General features: G+C 60.0%; 1 protein-coding gene across 1 annotated transcript; it reads right to left on the bottom strand.

Moving 5' to 3' along the window:
- Positions 1-688: 688 nt before the first annotated feature.
- Positions 689-26,469, bottom strand: AFAP1L1 (actin filament associated protein 1 like 1). The gene is made up of 19 exons (XM_075715632.1): positions 26,454-26,469; positions 11,554-11,682; positions 10,899-10,982; positions 10,424-10,521; positions 10,155-10,266; positions 9,663-9,761; positions 8,760-8,971; positions 8,222-8,401; positions 7,425-7,511; positions 7,064-7,157; positions 6,764-6,916; positions 6,083-6,294; positions 5,508-5,653; positions 5,038-5,116; positions 4,790-4,904; positions 4,410-4,574; positions 4,004-4,182; positions 3,605-3,733; positions 689-712 (listed from the first exon to the last, which is right to left on the bottom strand). The coding sequence occupies exons 1-19, from the start codon at positions 26,467-26,469 to the stop codon at positions 689-691; spliced, it is 2,313 nt and encodes a 770-aa protein (XP_075571747.1).
- Between the last annotated feature and the right edge of the window lie 1,529 nt (positions 26,470-27,998).

Raw genomic sequence — 27,998 nt, 5'->3', positions numbered from 1 at the left:
CATTCCCAAGGGAAGCCAGCGTGCCTTCACCCTTACTGCCTGGAGGACAAGAAGGAAACATTGGACAAGGGCACTTCGTCGAAGCACAGCGAGCTCAAGACGTGAGGAACCCTGAGATGAGGCCCTGCGGAGCTGGGAGCAGTGAGCAGGGCGAATGATCGGTGTCTCCAAAGTGTCTGGTCCTGAGCAGCTCATGAACCCCAACACCGAGGCAGCCAAAAATCCCCAACGAGTCCACGGTCACTTTGGAAAGTGTTAGCCTGGCCTCCAGCGTCCCCAGGGTGGCACACACTGATCCTGGTAAGTCGGAGCGCCTGCTGGGCAGCACCAACTGCCAGCCCCTGGCCTCTCCCCTCCTTCCTTATGCACCACCACGGGCACACACACCTTGTATCGAACTCCCGGCCCTGTGGGAGGCTTCCCCCAGAGATGGGTTTCCCAGTAGTATGCGACCCTGATCCACAAAGGACTCCCCCACCCGCCTCCCAAATCTCCCCCCCGCCCCCTTCCCCATGGTTTATAGAGTTGCCCACGAGGCAGACGGTGCCACAGTGGCGGGGCGTGGGAGGGTGTCTCTCCCCCCATGCCTTCCCAGCACCCTCCCGGCGCCTTGGAGAAAGGGGGCTTGTAGCTCCTCCGTGAGCCCCAGTGTCCGGTGGGGGCTTGGCAGGCATTCCTGCAGCCCGGCTTAAGTCTGCTTCTTTTCCCATTCCTGCAGAGAAAGGAAAAAAAGGGGGGGATGAGGAGACATCGCTGGAGAAGCGAGTGCTGAGCCCTTCAAGGACCTCCCTCCCTACTGGGGGCTTTGGACCACCCCAGCATCTTCAAAGCCTGAGGTCACTGCTGCCCCGGGCACTGTAGATGGATCAAGGGGAGCCTGTTGACGAAGCCTTCTTACTCCAGCTACAGGAGGCATTGCGCTCACAGGCTCTCGTCCTGCTTGGGGGATTTCAACCACCCTGACAACTGCTGGAAAAGTAGCATGGTGAGCTGCAGGCAATCCAGGAGACTCCTGGAGTGCACTGAGGATAACTTCTTAAGCCAGGTAATAGACAGCCCTGCCAGAGGGGATGCAATACTGGACCTGATGGTCACCAACACAAGTGAGCTAATTGGTGACGTCAGGATTGGAGGCAGCCTGGGCTGTGGTGATCACACACTGGTGGAGTTCACAGTCCTGAGGGGTATGGGTCATGCAAAGAATAAAGTCAGGACCCTGAATTTTAGGAAAGCAAATTTACAGCTGTTCAAGGAATTAGTCAGTAGGACCCCCTGGGAAACTGCCCTCAGGGACAAGGGAGCACAACAGAGCTGGCAGATCTTTAAGGATGCTTTCTATAGAGCACAAGAGTTCTTGATACCGAGGTGTAAGAAATCAGGAAAGGAAGGCAAGAGACTGGCATGGCTGAGTCGAGACCTGCTGGTCAAACTAAAGGGCAAGAAGGAACTGCACAGGCAGTGGAAGCAGGGACAGGTATCCTGGGAGGAGTATAGGGACACTGCCCAGTTGTGTAGGGATGGGGTCAGGAAGGCCAAGGCGCAGATGGAGCTGAACTTGGCAAGGGATGCAAAGAATAATAATAAGGGCTTCTACAGGTATGTCAGCCAGAAAAGGAAGGTCAAAGAAAGCGTACCCCCCCTGATGAGCAAGACTGGCAAACTGGGAACAACAGATGAGGAGGAGGCTGAGGTACTCAACAACTTTTTGCCTCAGTCTTCACTGGCAGCCTCTCTTCCCACACCTCTCGGGTGGGTGGACAGCAAGACAGTGACTGGGGGAGTAAAGCCCCTCCCACTGTAAGAGACGATCAGGTTTGTGACCACCTGAGGAACCTGAACATACATAAGTCTATGGGACCTGACGAGATGCATCCCAGAGTCCTGAGGGATTGGCCGATGTAGTTGCCAAGCCACTCTCCATGATATTTGAAAAGTCATGGCAGTCAAGTGAAGTCCCTGGTGACTGGAAAAAGGGAAACATTGTGCCATTTTTAAAAAGGGTAGAAAGGAGGACCCTGGGAACTACCAACCTGTCAGCCTCACCTCTGCGCCTGGGAAGATCATGGAACAGATCCTCCTAGAAGCTATGCTAAGGCACATGGAGAACAGGGAGGTGATTCAAGAAAGCCAGCATGGATTCACCAAAGGCAAGTCCTGCCTAATGGCTTTCTATGATGGAGTGACTACATCAGTGGACAAGGGAAGAGCTATGGATGTGGTCTACCTGGACTTCTGTAAGGCCTTTGACACAGTCCCCCACAACATCCTTCTCTCTAAATTGGGGGGATATGGATTTGGTGGGTGGACTGTTCTGTGGATAAGGAATTGGCTGGATGGTCACATCCAGAGGGTAGTGGTCAACAGCTCAATGTCCACATGGAGACCGGTGACAAGTGGAATCCCTCAGGGGTCCATACTGGGACCGGTGCTGTTTAACATCTTCATCAATGACACAGACAGTGGGATTGAGTGCACCCTCAGCAAGTTTGCAGACGACACCAAGCTGAGTGGTGCGGTTGACACGCCAGAAGGACGAGATGTCATCCAAAGGGACCTGGACAAACTGGAGAGGTGGGCCTGTGTGACCCTCATGAGGTTCAACAGGGCCAAGTGCAAGGTCCTGCACCTGGGACAGGGCAACCCCCGATATCAGTACAGGCTGGGGGATGAAGAGATTGAGAGCAGCCCTGTGGAGAAGGACTTGGGGGTACTGGTGGATGAAAAGCTGGACATGAGCCAACAATGTGCGCTTGCAGCCCAGAAAGCCAACCGTATCCTGGGCTGCATCAGAAGAAGTGTGGCCAGCAGGTCGAGGGAGGGGATTCTGCCCCTCTGCTCTGCTCTGGTGAGACCTCACCTGGAGTGCTGCGTCCAGCTCTGGAGCCCTCAGCACAAGAAGGACATGGACCTGTTGGAGCGGGTCCAGAGGAGGCCCACAAAAATGATCCGAGGGCTGGAGCACCTCTCCTACGAGGCCAGGCTGAGGGAGCTGGGGTTGTTCAGCCTGGAGAAGAGAAGGCTGCGAGGAGACCTTATTGCGGCCTTTCAGTACTTAAAGGGGGCCTATAAGAAAGTGGGGACAAACTTTTTAGCAGGGCCTGTTGTGACAGGACAAGGGGTAATGGTTTTAAAGTAAAAAGAGGGTAGATTTAGACTAGACATAAGGAAGAAATTTTTTACAATGAGAGTGGTGAAACACTGGAACAGGTTGCCCAGAGAGGTGGTAGATGCCCCATCCCTGGAAACATTCAAGGTCAGGTTGGATGGGGCTCTGAGCAACCTCATCCAGTTAAAGCTGTCCCTGGTCATTGCAGGGGGGTTGGACTGGATGACCTTTAAAGGTCCCTTCCAACCCAAAGCATTCTATGATTCTGTGATGCTCTCCCCTCTGCCCACCCAGCCCTGCACCTTCCAAATTTCCCTGCATTCTGGGCTCATGCCAGCAGTGAGTGCCACTGAGCTGGGCCAGCCTAGCTGCAGGGAACCCTTGCTTTTGGGGTAGGGAGCATCCCCGGTCCCCAAATTTCATGGTCAAGGAAGGGAGGCGAGACAGAGGATGAGATTTCACATGGGGCCGGGGAGGAGAGGAGGAGTGAAGCAGGACCTTGGCCTTCCGCAGCACGTTTCCCTTGTTGGCAGGGAGGATGGAGGGACTTCTCTTCCTCAGTTCGGCTGCACAGTTAACGGGGACCAAGTGCTCAGGGGGGCTCCCGTTTGGCTTGTTTGTAGCTTCCTGTGGAAAAGGGGGAGTAAGAAGCAAGAGGATTTAGAAGACCCAGGGAGCAGGGACAGACAAGGGGGGAAAAAAAAAGCACAAACTGTCATGAGGTCAAAACTGATGTGGCCAAACCTAATTGACACTTTGCTTCCCACCTCTGTCCACAGTGGGACAAAGCAGCAGGGATGTCCCTTCTTCCCCAAGTGCTGCTGTTCCCCCCGCCACCCCAAGCACCACTGCTGGGGGAAGCCGGAGCCACGAGAGCGAGGAAGAAGGGGTGCATACCCCATTCTCAGCCTTGCCAGTCACAGCCAGCCCCAGGGCCGGCCCTCCCGCCAGTGACTGCTTCAGCCGCTCCTTCACTTCGGTCAGCTTGAGCTCCAGGTCAACGCGGCACTCCTCCTTCTGCCGGCACTGCTCCTCCAGCACCGCCACCCGCTGCTCCAGGTCCTGCAGCTTCGACCCTGCTTGCACAAGTGTGCCCAGCTCAGCACAAAGCTACCCATCCTCCTGGGTAGGGACGCTAGATGGGGCTGCCAGCCCGGCAGCGCGCTGCAGCCAGCCCCGCTCACGGCCACAATGCCACCGCCAGCCCAGCGTCCCCATCCCAACCCAGCTCCGCAGCCTTCCCCCCCGTAGCGGAGTGCCTTTGAGCATCCTCAGCTGCAGCCCTCAGATGGCAGCAACCTACCTGTGCTGCTCTTCATGGCTTCCCGCAGCTCTCGTTTCTCTTTCCGCAGCAACACCAGCTCACTGCGGATCGACGCTTTCTCCTTCTCCAGCTTCTCCTTCTCCGTCAGAAATCGCCTGGCATCCTCCTCGGCCCGGTTCTTCCCGTACCTGTACTGGTTGGCATCTGCATGCACAAGGAGAGCCTGTCATGAAGGCTCTGGCCCCGGCTGCACCGATGCCACCCACTGTGCAGCTGAGTTGGCACATTAGAAACCATCACCCGTGTGCCAGAGCCAGCCAGCCCCAGCCTGGCCGCAGACCCCCAGGGGGGAGAACAGCGTCCTCCCATGCTGGCCAGGGTCCCTCCACTGTGGTTTGTGGCTGAGGGCCCCCACTCACTCGATGCGTGCCTCTTCACTTTGACTTGTGGGTCCACCCGCCGCGACTTCTCGCTGCAGGAGGAGGCATGGCGCTTCACCTGGGCTCCTGCTGGCCGCCCTGGCTCCTCCTCAGCCTGTGGCATGGATGGGAGGGAGAGCGTGCTGAAACACCCGTGGGGCCATCGCGGCCCAGCCAAGGCTCCCCGGGGCATCTTCTGTAGCCTGGCCACAGTGATGGGAGAGGGTGAGCCCCTGAGCCACACTCACCTGAACCTTCTCATAGGGGACGTCATCGTACACCACGCGGGAGGAGTCTGGCCGGTGGTCCTGGGAGGAGCTGGCCCACCTGTGGGAGGAGGGATGGGGTCTTCCTTTCCAGGACATCCCTGCCAGCCCCCCAGTGAGCCCTTCCATCTCAGAGGGCTTTCTGCATTGCTCTCCCAGCTTCACTCACAAGCACCCTACCCTACCCTACCCTACCATGCATATCCCTTAAGTCCTTCATCAGTGTTGATGAAACACCTTCTGCTTTCTATCCTGCCCGAGGGAAACTGCCCTGCTTCAGGAACCGCCAACCCCTGGGACACCAGCTGTCCCCGAGATCACAGCACAAACCATGTCCCAGCCCATGCCTTTTCTAGGGAACACACGGGGCTGAGGATCACCATCCCCAGCTGAACACTCTGCCCCCAGCACAGCCCCTTCCCAGCCGTGGCACAGCGGGGGTACAGCCTTACAGGTAGGAGTGCCTCACAGCCGTCACTATGTTAGCAATCGTCTCCACATCCACATAGTCGTAGTGCAAGGCCTCCGGTGCCGTCTGTGAGCCTGTCTCCACCAAGAGGAGACCCAGCCAGCGGCCCAGGTCTTCGGAGCAGCTTGCCTGCAGGAGAGAGAAAGGGTTGGGGTGCATGCCCAGCTCCCGGCCTTTCACCCTCGCTCCTGCCTCCTAGTACAAAGCCCCGCTGTGGAGAAGGACCCTCTGACACGAACTGTGTGTGCAAGACTTAGGAGGGTCCAAGAGAAAGTACACAGGCACATGCAGGAGGTCCCAGTCCCAAACCCCCAACCACCCCCTGCAACCTGCCCGCTTTAGCCCTGCCAGCTTCCTCCCTGCCTCCAGCCTGCAAATACCTGCACGGCTGCCCCCAGCTCACCCAAACGATGCCCTGGGCTTCCTTAATGTGCAGGGCAGGGGAAAACAAGGCACCACTTGCATGCAAGTGTTGATCATCACAGGAGATGCTCCCCCAGCTTGGCAACCCCCTCCTCACAGGACCGGCGCACCCTGCCCACCCCACTGCCCGCTCACCTCCAGTGCTGCCACCTCCTGCCCATTGCGAAGGATGCGGAAGGCAAAGGGGTGTTTGGGGCCCAGCCCCGGGACCAGCTCGCAGCCCCGGAGGACGATGGCGTTCACGTGGGTCCGCAGGTCGGTGCGGTCCTTGTGGAAGTAGAGGGTGTTGCCCTTCAGGCGACACCAGCGCTCCTTCCAGCACTGGTTAACCAGGACGCTGAGGTAGCCTGGGGGGCGGCAGGGCCGAGGGAAGGGTCTCAGTGCCTGCGGAGCCAGACCTCGGGCAGGCTTTAATGAGACAGAGCTGCCCAGAGATTACAGCATGGCTCCCTACTTGTTTGGTCCTTCTGTGCCTCAGTTTCCCCACAGAGAGCCAGCTGGGACCCCCCAGACCCAGGTGAGGTGCCAGCTCAGTGCCACACAGTCACCCAGGCCCATTTTCTGGGAGGACATGGGTGGCCTCTTACCCCCTCCCCACACACCACGGGAATTTGCAGGGATGGGACTGGGTACCATTTCATAGCCTGACGCAGTGTCGCAGCCCTCCAGCAGCTCGGTGAGCTTGCCCCCACTCCACTGCCCCCTTACCCCCTGCCTGCCCCCCATATGGCCCGGCTGGGGGCAAGGATACCAGCTCCCCACCACTCCTGGCCCCGCGCGAGCTGAGCCCCATCTCTGCCCCTGGCCCACACGAACCACAACAGGGGATGTCCTCCTCGGTGGAGGAGGTCTGTGTGTCTTCGGGGAAAGGCTTCTTCTTGGAGAAGCTGATGATCCTGGTGATCTTCTTCCCCGCTGCCCGGCTCATCGAGCCCTTCAGGTCAGCCAAGCCACTCTTTTTGCCTTTCCCTGGAAGGAGGACAGGGTAGCTGTGTGCCCCCGGCACATGTCACAGCATCCCCCCTTACAGGGAGAGGATGCTCCTCAGCTGTGGTGCACACAGCTGGACCCCCCGGCCGGGGGGACAGCCTGCCTGGCTGGGGGCAGGGGCTGTACCGTGCTCGCCGGGCTCTCTGCGGGCCACCGGAGAGCTGGTCTCGCCCGTCGCCATGCTGTCCGAGTCGGAGGTGTGCTTCTCCTGCGATAGCCGCTGCGGGGGGAGCAGAGCAGGCACCCTGTCAGCAGTGTCCCCCTGCGCAGGCCCCAGCAATGGCCACTATCAACCCTTCGTCCCTCCCGCGCAGGGCAGGGACATTCCCCAGCACCAGGGGAGCCCCGTTCCCCATCCCCAGCAGCGGGAAGCCCCATGAGCCCCGTAGAGCTGCTGCGAGGATGGGAAGGACTCCTCACACAGCTCCAGGAGCTCGGCTGCAGCAGCCCCACGCAGCACCTCGGCAGGGCGGTTAGAAACCATCACCTTATCCAGGTCCATCTTGCACGGCATCACGGGGGAGGTGGGTGCTTCCACTCCGCCTGCTGCCAGACTGCTGGCTTCCTTTATCACCTGCAGAGACAGCCCCAGGCAGCCACTTGAAATGGACCCGAGGGCCAGGGCTACTTTCCCTGGCTCAGCATGCTCCTGTCTTGCTGCCAGAGCCAGGCTGAACCATGGGGAGAGGTCCTGGTCTCTGCAGGACAGGACGGCGAGCTCTGCTTGGGGCACAAGCCCGCCTTGCCTGGGGGATTACACACACCCTGACCCCTTCAAAACCGCAACCAGTTTTGCCGATTTTGTCAGAGATTTTGGAAATCTCAGAGGTGAGGGACTTGGGTGCCAAGCTGCACAGTCACCCTGCCAGCACAGGACACCTCATGACCCCCTGCTTTACAGGCAGGCACAGCGTGGCTTGCCCAGGCCATGTAAAATGACCCCGTTCTCCCACGTTTGGGGTGACAGCTGGGTCTGTGGTGTGCGCACAGGCTCCTTTCCCACCCGTGGCCCCTTCCCCGCAGCCCCCGCCTCCCACCCCGAACAAAGGCAGGAAAGGGCCATGGGGAAGAGGAGGGGGAGAGCAAACATCCCCACCCCGCAGGGGCTATCAGCGCCGGAGATGCCCAGGCCCTGGGAAGTGGCTGGCCAGCGCTCCCCAGCCGATAAGAGACAGGCGCAAAGCCCCCTTCCCTTTCCATGGGGGCAAGACCTTTCCCAGGGCAGCCCCCTCCCCACCTGAGCCAGGGAGGATGTCAGGGAGGGTCTGCGGCCCCCCACAGTACCTTCAGCCACTCTTCAGCCTGCTCCTTGCTCTGCACGGCCAGTACCAGCGCCTCGGCCCCCGGCAATGAGAACCGCAACTCGTGCTTCTTGCGCCGCCCGTCCTTGGGGACATAGATGACATTGCAGGTCCCCAGGGCCACCTCCACATGTGGCTGCCGGTCCTTGGAGCTTTTGTAGCACTAGGGGAAGCAAAGGGTACCACTCAGGGCTCGGCCAAAACCTGCCTGTCCCGCTACTGTGCCGGGCAGAGCTGGGGTGCCTCTCAGGGTCCCTCACAGGCGGCACAGATGGAGGTGGCTCAGTCTCTGCAACAGCCTTGGTGGCGGAGGGCTGCGGGGTGCCCTCTCACTCTGTGGGGTCCCAGAAGAAGGGAGCCCTCCGTTCGCTTGCAAGGGAAGTGAGGGCAGCCCCTGCATGTGCTCTGCACAGCCTTGGGGTAGGGTCTTGGCTTGGATAGTGCTGGTTTTTCTCAGCCTGGACCCAACCTCCCTCCCAGCCCGCCAGTGGGTTTCTGTTCCCCACCAGCTCTGGGCTCACCAGCAGTTTGCTGTCCCGTATGATGGTGAGCTGCTTGGCCCACTGTCCAAAGCGCTTCTTGCGCAACAGGAAAGCGCAAATCCTACAATCCTTCACCAGGTTCATGGAGGCTTCCTCCGACGGCCACTGGTGTGTCAGCTGCTGGCCCTTCCCTTCCTCCTCCTCCTCATCGTACGACTCGTAAGAGCTGCTCATCGCATCCGAGTCATTGTCTGGAAGGAAGCAGGCGAGTCACCCCAAACGGCACCCCGGGGCCCTGCCTGCCAGGCATACTCATGTGCTGCCAGGGCTCCCTGTGCCCGGCGGGCTCCAGCACAAAGCCTGGGCTGGGCGCCACGATGGACGGACTCCATGTCAGCCTCTGAAAACAGCAGCGTTTTGACCCCAGCCATCTCCATTTCCCTTCTGAACCAGGCAGGATGCTCGCGGGCCAAATGCCAGTCCCAGGTGCATCTATCCAAACTCCTGGGCTGGCTTATTTCTTTGCAAGCCTCAAACTTTGATAGCCTGGATTAAACCTTCTACCTGCAACAGAGGGTCACATGCTGGCCCTCTGTCCCACACCTTCTGCTTAGGGCTCCACAGTGGTGTCCCTGCCCCAGCTCTACTCCACCGTGACAGAGGCAGCTCACGCAGGGCGCAAGAGCTGCGTAGGCAGGGACACCCCTTCCCCATGCTGGTGACAGACACGGCACTGATTACATCCCTTCTGCAGCAGGAGGGCTCTAGCTTGCATGACAAACAGCGCTCCACGCTCCTTGCTTTTTGCCCAGCAGCCTCTGACATGAGAGAGGTCCTCCAGCCTCAACCCCAATGGCCCCCAGCCCAGCCCTCAAGCCCCCATCTCGGGGCTGGACTTTGCCAAAGCTCTCCCCTCCCTGGCGAGGGCACCCGGCTACCTACAGGAGTTTTTTTGCTCCCCGTTCATCCTGGTGACGGGGTAGTTGCTGTCTGCATCTTCATAATAGCCATCCTCGATGGAGTTGGGGGGGCTGGAGCTGTCTGTGGAGGAAGCAGAGGGCAGCTGGGGCTGTTACACCTGGTTTCCCCCCAGGGATGCTCCGAGCAGCGAGCCTGCGAGCTAGGGCAGAGCAAAGCACACCCTCCCAGGGCATCTCAGCATCGGTCCCCCCACAGCTCCGACCTCTCCCCATCACCCCCTTCCCAGTCAAGCCAGAGCAAACAACTCCTTGCAATAACAGTGCAGCGGGATGGGAAGGAAGCAGGACAGGGGTGATGCTGGTGGGAGCAGCAACGTTTCCTTCCCTGGGATGAGCCATCACACTTGCCGAGGGCTGCCTGCTTTGCCAAGGCAGCAGGCAGGTGGGGCATGCAGCGGGCAGCTTGCGGGGCTCCCCCCTGCCTCTGGCCACCCCAGTGCAGAGCAGGACTCACTGCGGGAGGTGATGTACTCGGGGGCTTTGCCGGGGCCCAGGGGCAGGGCTTCCTCATAGTAGTCCTCAGGCGGGGGAGTGGTGGGCAGCGGTGGAGCAGGGTCCACAGGAATCTACAGCAGAAACACCACAGGCATTAGCCAGGCAGCAGAGAGGGTCATGAGTCTCAGCAGCTACCGCTGTGGCAAGGGACAGGAAGGGGTCCCAGCCCTGGTCACCACCACCTCCCCAGGCAGAGCAGACCTCGCAGGTGGGCATTCAGGGACTTACGCTTTTTGCCGTCTGGCTCCTTGCCAGTTCCAAGCCAATGCCATCACCCGTGTCCCCCTCCTCCTCCTGCATGTCCTGGAGATCCCGCAGGTCACAGTCTGCACGGGGGTAAGCAGAGAAGGTGAAGGAAGCAGGAAACCCCAGAGCTGGGCTCCCCAAACATGTCCTCCAGGGACCCCCAAGGCAAGCACCCATGGCCCTTCACTGGGAAGGTGCTGGGAGATGGGCGCTGCTGGTAAATGCAGCTGGGCCAGGGCATGCATGGACCCCCACCGTGTCCAACCCCCAAGCAGCTTCAGGGGAATGGGAGCAACCGCCGGGGGTGACGGTGCCCACCGCAGGCACAAGGATGCAACTTTCACCCTCCTTTCCCAGGGTGCTCCGAGAGCCCCCGTGGTCAGCAGTGACCCCAGGGTCAGCACTGCACCCACCCAGCGTGACCCCTGGCATGTCCCTCTGGGTCATCCACACGTACCAAACTCCTCAAAGAGAGACTCCACGAAGCTGGTGCCATTGCCCAGGGATGCCGTGTTGACGTACATGTAGTCCACATCCTTCCCTGGGAGCGAAGGGATGTTCTCAGCCCAGGGGTGGCCAGGGCGAGCACCGGTACCCCTCCTCCCCACAAACACCAACCCAAGGACACAGGCCAGCCCACCCCACTGTGCCATGGGGCGCTCCTCCGGAGCACGCACCCGGGGAGTGGAGGAGCCCCCCAGGGATGCTGCTGCCTGCCCCCTCTGCCAGGAGGGCAGGAAAGTGGGAAGGCTGTGAAGCCCCAGGTGCACGGCGCTCCTGGCCTTCCCGCGGAAACCCCTGTGCTCAGCAGAAACTGGAGGCAGGAAGACCTCTGCGAAGCGGCGTTTCCGCAGGGAACAGCCCCCCCGCAGCCACGGCAGGGCTGAAGCCAGCCCTCACGCCCAGGGCGGGGAAAAGCTGGGAAGCAAGAGTGCGGAGCAAAGCACCCCAAGGGGGCTGAGCAGGTGCTGGGTGCTGGGCACAGAGGCAGCTCATCCCTGCCCTGCAGATGCTTTTCCCTACGCCACTGGGGTTTTGGCCCGGGGCAGTTACTGGGGACACCCACTGTCCCTAGGGACAGCCACTGGGCACCGCGGGAGCAGGACACAGACCTGTGGGAGGCTGCAGCTTCTGCAGGATAGTGGAGACAGCCAGCTTCTTCTCCTGCGTGGTGGCACTCAGGTACTCGTGGTCCAGCAGCTTGAGCAAGATGCTGAGCTCTGGCAGGAGCTGGTCCAGCACTGGGGGGAGCAGAAAAAAGCCCGTCAGCCAGGGTGGTGTTGGGGTGCTGGGGTTGAGACAAAGCAGAAGGGGCTGGAATGTGTGGAAGACTCCAGGATGGGGGTCTTCCCCAGCTGGCCCAGTATGACTCAGGCGGTGTTTGCTAAGCACACACGTGCTCCTTCCACGCACAAGCCCTTCCACCTGCACGTAGATGCCAGGATGCAGCCCGCTGAGCCCGTGAACGGAAACACCAGCTCTGCAGGACTACTGGACTGCTATCAAAGAGCTCAGCACACATGTTTTTCCACACAGATAAAACTACACCTCTGCCTGACAGCGTATCCTTGCTGCCGGTGCCCCCTCGCTGTAACGGGCACTGGGTGGTGACAGAGGGAAGGAAGGAAGGAAAGGAAACCCAGATGCCATCTCCAGAGCCACCTGGCAATACTGCCTAGGGAGACGTCCTCCCACCCCTTGCCTGCTGGGGGACATTCATATTCCCCTGCTGTCCTTAGATGACCCGTGACCTCCCAGCCCAGTGCCACCTCCACAGAGTCCCCATACACAGGCTAGAGCCTTCCTCCCCACACTCACCGACAGCAGCTCCTCTGCCCTGCTGACACTCCTCCCCTGTACCACCCAGCTCATCCACACCGCTCCAAGGCCACCCCACTCTTCCCTCCAGGCATGGAGTCACTGTCCCAAGGGACAGTCCCTGCCCCACACAGGTGGCTGAAAGGTGCCCAGGGAGGGGACAGGGACTGCAGCACAGGACGGGCTCTCTCCACTTGGCTGAGCTGAGCCTTAGTCCCAACACACATGGCCCTAGAGGCAGCCAAGAGGATCAGAGCAGCTGAAGTCCTGGCAAAGCGGAACCACACCAGAAGCCACCACTCATCCGTTTTCCTGCCGCTCTGTGAGATCCCAGCACCTGCCAGCTCCTGGGCTGCCACTGCACCTGAGCACAACACCAGCCCGGCAGACAGAACCAGGCAGGAGAGATGGAGAGAGCCCAGCAAAAAGCAGGAAAAGAGAATTTGCTGCAAATCACCGTTACAGGCACAACGCATAAAAGTGTGGGTCTTCTCTTTGACATGGTGATTCATGGCCTAGTTATTACGAAGCAAAAGCACGCTGCAGCTGTGGGGTTACCCATGCAACAAGACTCCAGAAAACACTTGGGTGTTTCCATATCAGAGCAGGGCTACAAAAAAAAAAAATTCATCACTGAAAGCAGTATTTACAGTGCTGGCAGCAGCTGACTGACAGCTTTGGGAAAACGTGTTGGCCAGGGATGGGAAGGACGGGGAGGACTTGAATAAGGCGAGCTCTGGACTCCAAATCTCTCATGAGCTCCCACACCCCCAATTCCGCACGTGCACCGACATCCTCATCCCAGGTCTCTTCCGGTGCCTTATCTCCTCTGAGCAGGATAAGACAAAACTGAGCTGGATCCAAAGCCAAGCTCCCGTTTTACCCAGGACCACGCACCCGGCCAGCTCCACTGGCATCCAGGGTAGCTCCTGCAGGGTTCAGTGCCTGCAGGAGACAGCCTGCATTGGAGAGCCCAAGCTCAGGGACAGCAGCAAACCTGCAGCTCTGGAAGCTACAGAGGGTGGGAGAAAAAAAGCTACTGTTTCTTCCAGCACAAGCGTGAGCAGGATCCCTTCTCTTGGCAGCAACCGAAAGTCATCGCGGCACAGCTGGGGCAGCATGCAGCTGGCTTTGGGTCTCCAGGGACAGGAGGAGAGGCCAGAGGTGACCGCAGAGGCAGCTCGGACGTGCTGACTGATGGGGATGGTTTGCAAGGAGGGAAGAACATGTGCCCTGGCAGCACGGAGCATCGGGGACACCCTGCCCGGCCTGCACCCGTCCCCACTGCTGCCCCTCCAGGCTCTGCCAGGGTAAGGACCCCAGCGGAGCAGAGCTGGGCGGCAGCAAGGGCTGGCACGGGGCGTCTTTCCCAGGGGAAGGGCAGGATGCTGTGCTGCTGCTGCTGGGATCCTTGTTACTCATGTTCTTTAACAAGCTTCTGCTGGGCGCTATCCAAACAAAGCATCCACTCTGCCCAACACCCATCAAAAAATAGGCTGCTACAGGTTTGACCCAGGATTTTGGGTGCCCACCTTCCACCCCCATGACCCACAGCCCAGAGCACAGAGTGAGTCCCCCGGGACCAGGCTGGCACTGCCGCCCAAAGCAGGGACAGTGCAGTAAAACCAGCTGCTGTTTCAAAGCTTTTCAGCTGAAGGGGAACCCAACTCAAGCAGGTTGATGCTGATCAGTGCCTGGCCAAGACGAGCCCTTGGGCAAGGAGACAGAGTGCCCGGCCCCAAATCCCCTCCTCCCCAGGACACAAGGCAGGATGCGGCTCACAAGCCTCTTCCTGCCGCCCTGGCCGATGGGCTTCTATCTCCGCAGACCTTCTGCTTCCTCCTCCCTCCCCAGTGCCAAGCTAAACAGCAGCCTCAGCCCTTTCGGCAAGGGCGGCTTTGCCAGCGCCCATCTCCCATGGGCAGGCCAAACCGGGACAGGTAGCCCCCAGGCAAGGGGAGAAGCCTCAGCAGAGCTCCAGAAGGAGGAAGCAAGCCTGGGGAGCCGGCAGCAGCAGGAGAGGGCAACCACAGGGGGAGCGGCTCCTGCTCCCGGAGCTAGAAAAACACCCCACAGCAGACAGGCAGCCACAGGACCCAGGTCCTGCTGATGCTCCACTCGCTGCTCCCCTCCAGCACGCACCTTCCGGGCCTGCTCCAGCCATGAGAGCGCCTCATGCATGGGATGAGCGAGGGTAAGCACTCGACCCCATGGCCCTCTCCCTGCCCCTCTGCAGAGGCAGGAAGGGAGGGAAGAGGGGCAAATCCTCCCTGGGGTGTTTGCGGAGCGCTGCACAGGCAGGATGGAGCAGGCTCCTGCTCAGCCATGTCATGGTGGTCTCCAGGTGAGACATCCTCCCCTGCCTTGCCCAGGAGGTAGCTGCAGGGCTTGGTGGAGCATGGGGCTAGCAAGGAAGCAGCTGGGACAAAAAGCAAGATGTCCCCTGTCCACCCAGCACCTGCAAGCATCTAGGGAGACACCCATCTTCCTGCTGCCCCAGCTCAGGCGGCTCTCAGCTGGCCATGAGCTCCCACAGAGGAGATGGGGACCATGCACACACCCTACATCAGCTTCCCACAGCACACTGAAGCCTAGGCCACGGTGCTCACCAGCATCCCCGTCCCCTGCCGTGTGTGGGACAACTTCCATCACAGCCACCAGCTCCTGTGTCAAGGCTTCGGACCAGCCGAGGGCAAAAGGGCAAGCAGGTTTCTGCTAATAGTGACAAAGCAGGCAGCGTACGCGGCAAGGGGTGCAAGGAGACCCCCCCTGCGCAGGAGAAGCGAGAGCAGACGATAAGTGAGGTCTGTCGCCCGACGTGGCAGGCGGGTGAGCTCATCGGCAACGCCCCGAGCGCCAGCGCTGAGCCGGGGCGCACGAAGCACGACGCAGGGCGAGCACTGAAGGCGCCTTTGTTTCCCCCCAGCTGAGCTGTCCCCTCCGTCTCCCTTGTTAAACATCCTCCAAAATACAAGGCGGGGGGAGGGGAGCCGTCAAAGAGGCCTGTGATCCCAGGAGGGTGTGCGGCCTGCTGAGCTGAGGAAGGGAAAGAATTAATTTCCTACGCTCATTAGGCTCCCAGCCTAAATAAGGTTAATGGGGTGGCTGCAGGAAGCAAGGGGAGATGGCTCCAGGGTTGCTGTGTGGAGGGCAGCGGGTGCTGATGTGACCGACCCAAGGTCACCCCTTGAGCAAGGGCTTTACTTCTGCAACAGCCAGCAGGAGCAAGCACAGATCCCACACAGCCTGCATTCGTGCCCCCGCCACAGCGGGCAGGGGACCGGGCTCACGTGCTGGGGGTGGGTGCGTGGGTGCTGGTGTCGGTGCACACCTCTGCCCTTGGGGGCTCTGACAACCGTGGCATGAAACCGCAGAGCCTGGGGACAGAGGCGGAGGCAGGACATCAAAGGGCTCCTGGGGGGAAGGCGGCACAACATCAGAGCGGCCACGGGTGCTAAGCAGGTGACGCAGCCGGAAAGGAAACCTGCATCCCCCACCCACCGAGCCACCACCTCACTCGTGGGACATCTCCAGCCTTGCGCCTGCCTCTGGCACTGACAAATGGCTCCCACCTGCTGCTTTCTTCTGGAGCTTCTCTCGCAACCGAAATCCTGTGGGATTGCACCGCTTTGCTGGGCTCAGGCTTTGGACACAGGCATCCCAGGACAGGGAGCGATGCCAGCCTCCCCTCCTGCGAACTCACTCCTCTCCACATTTGCAGCCTGATGGGGAGACATCAGCAAGGTCTCAGCCTGGGAAGGCCGGGAACTGCGGCAGCAGATGGCTTTAGCATTAGCTAACTCAGGCTGGGTGGGCGGAGGGGACCTAGGGCAGATCTGCCGGGACGGGTGAGCCAGGGCACCAGCACCAGGATGCTGCTGCTGTTCAGTACAACGGGGCAGTATTTCTTCTGCTGCTAAAGCCTGCCCTAGAAGCAGCACCAAGCACGATGCTGGCAGAGGAGCTGCATCCCCTCCAGCACCTCTCTCCACCATGCTCCCAGGCCAACTCTATTTTCAGACCCCACGAGCACTCCCCCCCTCAGGGACCTGCTTCCACAGTGCAGAGATAAGGGTCCAGGCGCAGCTTGCAGCTGCAGAGCCCGTCTCCTCCTCCCCGGCCTCTGCTCTGTCACAAGAGCAAAAATCAGGTCTTGCTCCATCAACCTGCAGAGAGAAGGAAGAGGAGGAGGAGGAGGAAGAGGCTCTGGCCAAGCCAAAGCAGGAGTTTCCTGGTGTACAGACCCAGCTTTTGCAGGGGGAGAGATAAGACAACACACATGGGGTTGTCACCCCAAGCAAAGACAGTCCACAGCGCAACAGAGAGCCCGGGGAGGGGAGATGCTGTTTTGCAGCACTAACGCTGCAAGGCTGCTGCAAGTGGGACATGCACAGAGACCCCAGGTGCCAGCAGCCCCGCAGCCACGGCTCTCCCGTGTCCTCCGCCTGCCCCTGGCCATGCTTCCTCCCATGCCAGGTGAAGCCTGGAGGCGAGGGGGACTGGGGGGGAAATCGGATGCTGGGAGTGACGGCCATTGTTTGTAGCTAAAATAAAAACCAAGCAAAAATAAATCCTTCCTGTTGGCGCAGGCAGGGCCCTGGGACACTCTGCCTGCCTGCCTGCGCAGGGCTGCTTAGAGCCGCCACCGGCAGTAAACAAACGTTTATAGCTCCTGGGATGCCATAAATAGGTGGGGTGCGGGCCAGGGAGGAGGGCACAGCCAAGGGCTACCCCAGCAGCCGGTGACAGCAGCAGAGATGGCCCAGCCCCACGAGGGGCCCTGCAGGGAGGTCGCCCACCCTGCAAGACAAACAGACCCAGCGCTGCTGGAGCAGCCAATAAACCTCTCTGCTCTCTGCATGGGCTGATGTTGAGCCGCCTGCAAGAGACACCCGGGCGCCGGGATGTGCCTCCATACCTCGCTGCCTGCCCCCAGCCTCCTCCTGCCCCAGCACGGGCTGCAGGCATCGCTGCAAGGGTGATGCCCCAAGTGGGTGTCGGCAGGCCCCTCCGGCTCCAGCACGCTGCTTCCCGCCCCGGCGGGGCCAACTTTCCCCTGCTGCTGCTCCTTGAGGAAGGCCATGGCCTCCTGAGCTCTTTGCTGAGCTCCCGGGGCAGTTCCTGTTCCCATTCCCATTCCCAAGGAGGTTTCTTTCTGATGGGGAGGAGGCAGGCGTGCAGCCGGCGAGGAAGCGCCTTGGCGGGGGCAGTGCAGCGCTCCCAGAATTGTTCTTTTGTGCAGAAGACAGGAGGACAGACCGCTGCCTGCCTGCACCCTGCCTGCGGCCACGGCTCCTCCGGTGCGGGCAGGAGGAACGCCTTGCCAAGCAGGCAGGAGAAGGGCAGCGCTCAGCCCCAGGGAGGCGGCAGGGGCGAGCAGGACATCCCTGCCAGCCAGGCTCAGCTTCCCGGCCAGCCATCACCAGCTGGGCCTGGGGCAAACTGGGATGACTGGGACGGGCTGGTGGGGCCAGGAATGCCAGCCTGGAAAGTACCTCCTCCTCCCAGTGCGGCTGTCTGTACAGCTACAGAGCAACTTGGTGTGCTCCAGCCCGGAGGGTTTTTAGAGAAAAGCCAACCATTAATGATCACACTTGAGCTCTGACAACATCCCATAACAGTGGAAGATTTGCTAAGGGGCCACTCGATGCACATGAATCATCTCCTCCCTGGAAACAAGGGCCCCTTGAGTGGGGCGGATGGGGGGAGCGCCTCTGACTCGGCATCCAACAATGTCAGCAGGAGCTTGAGCGCTTGGCGCCGGCTCCTGCGTGGCCAGGAGACCCCCATCCTTCGCGGCTCTCCCACTGCCCCAGCTGGTGCCTCTTCCCACCCCTTGCTGTGATTAACCCCCTTGCCATTAGCCCCAGGACCCCGGCAGCCGTCCCTGCTCCCCCAGCGGCCCCCAGCTCAGGCACCGCAGCATCCCCAAGCGTTGCCAAGCACAAGGTAACCTCAAACCTTTTGACCAACTGTCCCCCAAACTCCTGGCACCTCCCTGCTGCCTCTCCACCACCCCACGGTACACCCCACGCCCCGCCAAGCCAGGCTGCAGCAGGCAGGGCAGGGACGCACATCTCCGGGGGATCTCATCTTCTTGACCTTACGGTAACTAATATCCTTAGCTGATAACCTTGGAAAATCAGTCCCAGGAGGTGAACTTGAAAACTGCTTGCTGAAGGGGGCAGGAGGTCCCCCACCAGCTCTCCCTCCCAGCGCAGTCGCCCACTGGCTTCTCTCCTTACACGAAGGAGCCCGCAGGGTTTGCAGGGCCCCTCCGTCCCACTCCAGCCCTGGGAGAGGGGGAGATGAGCAATCAGAGAGGTTAAATAGCAAGAAGGCTGCCCTGGCTGTGCCTGCTGAGCCTCCTTCATCTGTGGCCCCATCTGCTCCAGACACACACCCCAATGCTGACAGCAGCTCGGGGGGGGATTCCTTTCCCAGCACGTCCCCAGTGGCATGGCCAGCTCAGCCGCTTTCAGCAGTGCTCGTGTGAAGGGTCCTGCGTCCGGCCCAGTGCCTTTGCCAGCAGCGGCTCATCTCCCTGGTAAAAATAGCTCTGCAGAAAGCCTTATCGCACAGCCTGGCTCTCAGCCGCTTGCCTGCCCCAGCAGAGACCAGCTGAGCAGCAAGTCCAACCTGGGGCCGAGCGGCAGAGCTGCCCTCTCAGCCGCCCTCCCCCCAAGTCCTCCTGCTTCAGCCTGGCCCTCTGTGCCGAAGCAGTTTCTCAGAGTCCTTACCACCCGCCAAAACGCCAAGAAGAGCAAGGGGAGCTGCGGCGCACGCCCAGGGCTGGTGCTCTGCCCAGTGCACCCAGCCAGTGCTGAGAGTGTGGGCACAGGGAATTCAGCTGCAGGAGCAGGACCCCAAACATCCCCATCCCAGTGCACTCTTTTCTGGAGGAGAGACAGTTTCACATCCTCCCCACAGTCTTACACATGATAACAGAAGTCCTGAATAGAGAGAAGTGTAATTACAAGCTGACAGAGCTTGCATAGGGCAAAGATTATCACCTGTGTTCACGCCCCTGCCAGCTCACACGCTGCAGAAACCATTGCTCACTGCTGTGGGGCCAGTCAAGCCTCTTCTCTGTATAACTGGATTAAAGGAGAAACCGGAGAACAAGGGGATCACGGTGGTTCCCTTCCCACCCAGCTCGGTGCTGGCAGCACACCCCTCGCAGCATGGCCCAGAGGGAGGGGTGCTGCCCTGCAGTGAAGCCCCAAGCTGGGTCAAGGCTCTCCTGGCAATGCCCATGCTCACAGCATGGCTGCGGGTGGAGAATCTCCCCCTCGGTGCCAGCAACCACATGCCCAGAGCTGCAGCCTTCTCCCAGGGCTGCAGCACCCTCACCCTGCCTGCTCCGCTTGGCGCCCCAGCCCCCTTGGGCGGTGACCCATGGAGGGGTGTCACCTCCTCAGGGAGCCCCCAACAGAGCCATGGGGCATCAGAGGGTCTGAGGCTCTCTGAATTGGCATTGCTGCTGGAAGAAACCCCCGGGGCAGCCCTTGTTGGGCTGCAGGGTATGTCCTTCCTTGTAGCAGCTTGCATTGAAGCTTCACAAGCGGCACAGGTAATAATTAACAGGCTGATTAAATCACCCACAAACACCTCCTGTGACCCAGGCAGATAAGGACCCCCCAGTGCCCCGTGCTGCAGCAGGACTCCTTCTCCAGGGGCTGCTGGGGCTGTTCCCCCTCTGCTGATGGCTTCGCAGTCCTTTCTCTGCCTCCTGGAGAAGACTGGGGAGACCTTATCGCTCTCTACAACTACCTGAAAGGAGGTTGTAGTGAGGTGGGTGTTGGTCTCTTCTCCCAAGTAGTTAGTGATAGGACGAGAGGAAATGGGCTTAAGCTGCGCCAGGGGAGGTTTAGGTTGGAAATTAGGAAAAATTTCTTTACGGAAAGGGTGGTCAAGAATTGGAACAGGCTGCCCAGAGAGGTGGTGGAGTCACCATCCCTGGAAGTGTTCAAAAAACGGGTAGATGCGGCACTTTGGGACATGGTTTAGTCTAGTCTACCCTTAATTGGTTTAGTGTGGACTTGGTAGTGTAGGTTAATGGTTGGACTGGATGATCTTAAAGGTCTTTTCCAACCTAAACGATTCTATGATTCTATGACTGGTGGTTTGCTTTAGCTCACCAAAAGCAAACTTTATCCCTCTAACCCAATGAGGTTACAGCTGCCCCCACCCCAGAGGAGGAGGGGATGGTTTCTGGATCACCCTTTCTTGCTGCTGAGCACAGCAAGAAGTCGAGCAAATAAAAGCACCCAGGTGAGGTATCACTGAGTGACCCTGCTCATGCCCCCAGGCAGGGCACGGGCAGCCTCCTCCCTCTGCCCCTGACTCCTGAACCCCGGGGGGCTCCCAACCCCAGGTACAAGTTGTTTCCAGCCACAGCTCAGCCCAGTCAGTGCAATTAGCTCTGCGTGGACCAGATTCAGCGCTTCCAGGTGACATTTCAAAACTTGGTGCGAGCCTCAGTGGGTGTGTGGCAGGATGTTCTGCCGGGCCAGCCTGGGAGCAGGGCTCAGAGGCTGCTGGCTGGAGAACACATTTAAATAATGAATGAAAAAGAGAGGTTTGAGATGCCCTTTAAAGGAATAGTCAGGCAGGGGTGAGACCTGCTGAGTAATGCATAAAAAACAAGCTTCAGGCAGAGGGGAGATGTTAGGATTAGTCAGAACCCATAATAAACTGTATTTTCTCCAACAAAAATTTTGGCGTTGGCCTTTTCCAAACTAACTCCACAGTGCAGGGAGCAGCAGGTTGGCCTGGGCTCCCTTCTGACACCAGGAGAGGGCCTGGGACCAGTGCCACAGCCATTTGCCCACCCCTGAGATGGGCAGAGCACCGGGAAGCCTCCCCAGCTCACACCTTCCTGCCTGCAGCTAACTTGGAGCTGGGGGGACCTGAAGCTCTCACCTCTCTGTAGGCCTTGGTCTCCACCAAACCTCAGCCTTCAGGACAGCCGGAATTACAGCTAATTGCAGGCACTGTGGTGGGAAACCTGCTGGCTCAGCATCCTGGTGCTGATGACGGCTCTTCCGCGGGCATGCCCTTCCCACCACCCTGCGCCCAGGCAGGCACAGCCACGTTACCACCCAGCCCCCAAATCTCCAAAATGGACACCTGATGGGGGCGGAAAGCTCTCTGCATCCCAAAAGGCTGCTCTCTGTGTCCCATATATCCCCCTTCCCTGAAGCCAAGATCCAGACCATCTCAGATGCAACACCCGACCCACAGGAGTGAGATGGGGGGAGGCTGGCAGGGCTGACACATCTTTCTAGGAGGAAGAGTCACACAAGGCGGTTGTGCCAGGACCTTCAGAAGCAGAGGAGGGTACAGGACCCTCACCTAGCAGGGTGTGGACAAGGAGGGCATGGGATTTGCAGGAAGGAGCTGGTGGATTAGCCACCAGCCAGCTCTGCTTTCCCAAACGCTTTCCGCCACGTTGCACAACACGGAACCCTCTTTTCAGAGGCAGTGGGTGGAAAAAACACAGACCCCCCCACGAGAGAAATATCCCCATGGAGTCAGGGGGAGGGAGACAAGTGCCCAGCACCCAGCCTCCTGTGTTAGAAGGCATCTGTGGGCATCCCTGCCTTGACCCCAGCAATGCGCAGGAGCTCTGGAGCTGTGCCGGGCATGAGCCCCTCTGGCCTGGCAGGGAAATTGGGACGCTCTCAGTGGCCACGTCAGCCCTGTCCCTGCAGGAAAGCAATATTCCCAGGCCAGGCACAGCAGAGGGTCTCTGCGTTCGGGGGCCGGGGCTGTACTGCCCCGGAGGACCCTCGGAGGGCAGGATAAGCGTATTTTCTCAGCTGAGAACAGCCCTTCCGTTTCCTTCCCTTGCCCAGCTCTGCTGAGCATCAGGTGCAGAGGCAAGGCCACCGGCAGACAGCGTTTCCTACCCGCTTAACCCCTGCGGGGCAGGGGTGGAGAGGCAGGAAAGCCAGTTTATCCCAGCGGGAAAGCTGACAAGCTTGAGCACAGGGGAAGATGCGTCTGCTCTGGTTACTGCCAATGGCTCTGTCAGTGCCGGGACTGGTTCACCGTATCTGCTTTTAACCAGGACACAAAAGCCAGCTATCAAACCTGTTCCTGTGTAACTTCTATTCCTGGCTCTGTCCTTTACAACCTTGGTTTCCCAAAGTGTAAGATGACAGTGGGACCACATGAAAATGGGAGGCTGAACCCACCAGACAAAGAGCCAAACAGGGGCTGTTTCCCCATCACCAAGTTGGGTGGGTTTAATGTTCAAAAAAACCCAGAAGAAAGCCGAAGCCATTCTTCAAGCTGCTCCATGCACATCTCTTGCTAATTGCCAGCAATCAGAGCATACCAGTGTCTCCCAGAGCTCCCTATCACTTCCAGGATCGCATGCACATGAAACCCACTTCAATTAAAAAAAAAGTACTTTGAGTATGGAAACCCCTTGCAGCAAAGATCTGTTTTCGTTCCAAACTGTTACGAAATGTCAGTGTTTTCCCTTGCCTGCCAAAGAGCCTGCCTTTGATGCGATGGGAGGCATATCAGGAGCAAAAATGGAAGGGGCTGCAGCAGCCGTGCCTGGGGGAGGGAGGGCCAAAGAAGTTATTTTCATCCTTCCCCTCTGCGGAGGCTGCAGATCATCAGCACAGCGTCTGCGGAGGGACCTGAGCTCCCCAAATGCTGCCGCTTTTAGCGCTGCGGGGTGATGAAAGGCAGGCTGTTGGTGGCTGCGCAGGTGCTCTCCCCGCGGGTGGCAGGGCCTGCTCTATCCATCCCGCGGGTGCCCTGGCAAGGGGTGCCAGCCCCTTGTTTGGGCGGCAGCGGGGCAGGGCTGGCAGGGACAATGCAGAGCTCCTTGGGAGGTTTCCAACCAAACTGTCCTGCTGCTGCCCTGGAAGAGTGACATTTAATAGATGTTTTGCAGGACTGACGGGGTGCCATTAATTTTCACTGGAAGAAGGTTCCTTATATGCAGGAGGAGATGTGTGTTCCTCAGGAGAGAGCTTTAGCTGTGTCAGACTAGACAGTAGCTGGTGTAGGGAAGGGTTAAGGGGTTAGGACATGGGTCTGGGATACCAGAAATCACTTCAAGCCTCCAGTCTGCTAAATCGTTATCTCCTGTCCCCAGCAAGCTATTTGGCTACTGAACAACAGGCAGATCTCTGGTCAAGCCTAGCTGTCACTCCCTGTCCTGCTCTGAAAAGCCTTCCCACTGTTTGGGATGAGACAACTTCTTCAAAACCTTAAACGAAGTTTTCCTGGGCTGGGGTAAGCCAGCCGCAGGCGAGAGGATTTAAGACACATCGGCCCTCAGTGCTGCTCCATAGCAGAGGGTGCGTCAGCCTCGCAGCTCAGCACATTTACACCGGAAAGCAGCATTTCCAGGTCAAGAGCAAACGCGGGAAAGAGGCAGGTTTTCCAGACAGCCCAGGCAGATACGACAGTCCCCAGGGTCCCTGGCTGGAGGACACTACCCCCGCAGCAGTCAGTAAGGGCACCAGCCTGCTCCTTCCCCTCTCCAGCAGCCCCTGCCGCAGTGGGCACCCGTGATGTGCAGGGCAGGGCAGGGCTGTGCCCCTCTGGCGCAGCCAGGCTGGCTTCAACAGGGATCCAATACCCACAGCGAGGCCCATTTCCCCCGGTTAAGGGTAGCATTGCACCCAGAAGGATATCAGAAGATACAGAGGGGCAAATTACTCCATTGCCTCCCTGCTCCACTCAGCATCGGCATCCCCAGTGCTGCCCTCCTGCCCCTCTCTGCCTCGCGTGGTGGGGCTGAAGCAGCCCGCAGTGGGCTCAGCCCCCTTCCCTGCACGCTCCCTGGCTATAAACAGGCGGTGGCCCTGGGCAGCTGAATTTCCAGCGGAAGGAATGGCTGCAATGCGGGGGAAGGCTCGGCACTTGCCTGGCGTGCTAACAGCTGGCCCGATCTGTGTTTCTCACCCGCTCTGCACCCCCTTCCACCAGGCTACGTGCGCGGGGCAGGCAGGATTCCTGCTGCCAGCTTGCAGGCGGCAGGTCAGGAATGATCCGGGCTCCCTCCCACCAACCCCATGGCCTCCCCATTCCTGTGGGCGATCTGGAGCCAAGTTTATCCCTGACACATCTCTGCCGGCTTTGCCGGATTTAGACCCCAGATAACTTTGGTGCAGGACCTAAATTCTGGTGGCACAAAAGGTCAGGGAAGAGTCACTAATGAGGAGAAGCCGATGTGTGAGCACAGCCCAGCTAGAGCAAAGGCTCGTGGCACAGATCACCTCCCAAATCACGCACACATGCACTTCTCCATCAGCACAACCTGAAACAACTCCGCAAACAGTCCAGAGCACCGACTCCCCAGGTTAGGTGCTGGTGTAGAGCTAAGCCCTGCACCGGGTGCTGCCCAGCCTGCCAGGGAAGGCAGCAGGCTCAGCTGGAGCATGGAAAGCAATGAAGAAGCTGGTGGATCATAAAGCAAGAGCAAATCAGGGGCTGAGCGGAGCTCCAGGTGAAGAAAGGGGCTGCCAGAGAGCAGGCAGAGGCTGGGAACAGGGCACAGAACTCCTACCCACCACTGGACCCAGCACTCCTTGCACTAGGGAAGGGAGCCTGGCAAGACCCCACACCTTCCCTCCATGAGCCCCAGCCCCCAGTGGAATCCAGCAGCTCTGGGTGATGGGCAGGAGGGTCTGGAGGAGGTTTACATTAGCAAAGAGCCATCCAGGTGCCAACAGCGATTCATTACACGCACTCAAAACAAAGCAGGCAGGCACTGCTGCTGCTACCACAGAAGGCACAGAAGGGGGATAGAAGGGCAGAGCGGCTCTCCCCGGCAGGGCCCACACGCGGAGTGGCCGCACTATGCCTGGGCCCGTCTCCGCAGTGCTCCAGAAAGGTTTCTGCAGAGTGCTGGGTACCCCCTACCCTTCCCTGTGATGAGGTCCCAGGTTTGATTTTTGGGGTGGGCTGGGATGCAAACAGGGTAGCCTCCCACCAGCTCACACAGCAAAAGAATGGGGAAGTCGAGACCCTCTGCTCTCCCCTCTCCCCATCGGTGAGGTCCTCTGGGACCTTGAAGGACAGCTCTGGCATCATGTGTCATTTGACAACACTCTCCTTCCCACAACAGCACCCTCCTTCAGAGCCAGCAAAGCCACCCTGTCTGGCTGGCAGGCAGGGCAAACTGCAGCCATGGGGTAAGGCTGTCCCTGTCACCGTCCCTGTCCCCTCCCAGGCTGCTGGGCACTGACACTGCTGTCTGAGCACCGAAACTGTGAGGTGCAGCCCAAAAGTCAAAATCTTCATACTGTGTTTCCACTGCGGAAACACCACCCCATCCTTTTACATTGGGAAGGGGAACTCTTGACCCTCAGGTCTTTCTGGTGCTGACCCAGAGCTGCAGACGCAGCACTGCCTGAACTGCCCTGGGACTTCAGCGTGGTCCCAGCCCACAGAGCTGGAGCAATGCCCCTGACCCACCCTGTTATCATTTTTAGCTGGTGCTGCTGCAGCACCTCCCTCCGAGGACCAGCCAAGGGCCAGGACCCCCGTGCTACACCATGTCACCACCTGCTTCTCCTCTGCAGCCCTAGGCCACCATTCTGCAGCAGCAAGCAGCAATCCCCCTGAAATCCTCCCTCTGCTCCCATCCAGGGACCTGCCAGCCCCAGCAGAAAGCCAGGACCTTCTCTGCAAAATTGGCCCGAAGCCCCGGCAGGTTTATTCATATTCCAGATCAAAGCCTAACAGCTACGTGAGCCTGATGCCACAAGCTGCAGGCGGGAATCACACACGTGTGGGAACGCAGCCGCTTCCCAGAAGGGTGGGGATCAGGCCCTCCATGGCTTTACGAGACCACCAGCATCTTCCCCAGCTGGGGAAACTCTCTGGATCCGATCAGCTCCATCTGGAAACACCAGTCACCTCCCTTTCTACGACCATAACTTCCCCTAACAAGTGCTTTACACCCCACAGGCTTGCTTGCAAGCCGCCGGCTTTTCTCCCATCTGACCAGCAAAGGCAAACTGGTACCAGTTTGTGTCCCAACCCGGCCCTGCCACAGGGCTGGGGGGCCCACATCGATCCGGTGAGGTGCACCCAGCTTGGTTGGGAAGGGATGCGCGACCCCCAGCCCCACGGGACCGGGACGGGCATCCCCTCTCCCCGCCGGAACGGCGGGGAGAGGGGATGCCCGTCCCGGTCCCGTCCCGTCCCCCCTTACCGCTGAGCCGGTCCATGGTCCCGGAGCCGCGGGCAGCACCGGCCGCCCCGGGAGGCGCGGGCGGGCGAGTGTCACCGGTAGCAGCCGCCCGGCGGGGCCGGGTCTCGGTTTCGGAGCGCCCAATCGCTTCCTCCGCCCCTCCCTCGGTGCACGGCAGCGCCGAGCACCGGCACGGCCCGGCACGGCACCGAGAGATCTCCCGGAGGTGTCCCCGCCGGCTGCGGGGGCCGAAAGTTTGGCCCCATCTCTGGTGACCCCCTCCCCGCCATGTGCAGCCCTGCAGCACCCACCTCCCTCCACCCCCCCTTGCATGGCCAAGCTGGGGTTCCCCCCCACCCCGTGCATCTCCCCCAGGTGCTCCCCCACAGCAGGCTTTGAGCATCCCCAGCAGTGGCAGCGCCCGGAGATCCCCCCGCCAAGGGTGGGGGTCCAGAGTGGGCCACGTCCACCTGCCCACTGCCTGCCCACGGGGGTTGCTGGTTTGGGCGACTTCAGTTTGGGCAAAGATCCAGAACTTCTATTCCCCCACCCAAACGCGCGCCCAGTGAGCCAGCTCACCACCTCACTCCCTGCTTCACCCGTGCTATCCCTACGCCCCCCCACCCACCCCAAAACCCTTCGTATCTGCTCCCTCCTGGTGTCCCTCATGCGCCCAGCCTCTGCCTGGCCATGGTGCTCATGCCACCGTCACTGTCCCTCCCCAGCAAAGACCTCAGGGGAGACCTGGGCTTGGGAGACTTGTGGGGTGTGCGAGGGAGTGTCCCGCGCGTGGAGAGCGTGCGTGGCAGCAGGGACGGTGACTCCAGGCACCCCCAGGACAATTTCTCCCGGCCTCAGGACTGCAGCTGAGCCCTCTTCTGGGGACAGCAGGCTGTGACAGAAACGTGATTTGGTTTCACACGGGTACCCAATTTGGAAAACACTTGGGAAAGCAGTAATTGAAATATTAGACGTGCATTAGCAACTGGCCTCCAGGGCTTCCCCATTTGGGGTACTCTTAGCCCAGGGCAGGGTGGAGGCAGCGCTCCCCCCTCGCCCCCCTGTGCCCAGCCGGGAGCCAGCCCTGCCCCGCTCGCCCCCAGCAGCTCCTGCCCGGACGCTGCTCCCTGCCTGGCCGGTGTTCGCTGGTCCCTCCCTTCTGGATCAAGCCCCACTTTCTCTCCTGGTGCGGGGTCACCTCCGGGGCTGTGGTCGAGGCACAGGGCGCTTGCAGGCCAAAGCCGCCGACGCCGCAGCCCACCGGGCTCTGGCTGCTTTGTGGCTGGGACTTGCAAAGCAGCCAAATGAGAGCGGGCTCAGTCAGTGCCGGCTTCCAGGGCAGGCGCTAACACCCCCACTGCTGCTCGCCGGGGTGCAGATGGGTGCCCTCTGTGCACCCCGGGCAGTGGGAGCCCACGAGGGTCTCACGGGGTGTCTGCTGCCCCTGAGCAGCATGGGCTGGAGAGGCTTCCTTGGCTCTGAGAGATAGCACTGAGCCCTGCCTCGGTTTCCCCATCTTTGCCATGCAGGTAGTTGCAGGGAACTGTTAGTTATTGTCCATAAAAT

The sequence above is a fragment of the Pelecanus crispus genome, chromosome 8 (assembly GCF_030463565.1).
Source record: "Pelecanus crispus isolate bPelCri1 chromosome 8, bPelCri1.pri, whole genome shotgun sequence".
Classification (NCBI taxonomy): domain Eukaryota; kingdom Metazoa; phylum Chordata; class Aves; order Pelecaniformes; family Pelecanidae; genus Pelecanus; species Pelecanus crispus.
This window is presented reverse-complemented; position numbering and strand designations above follow the sequence as displayed.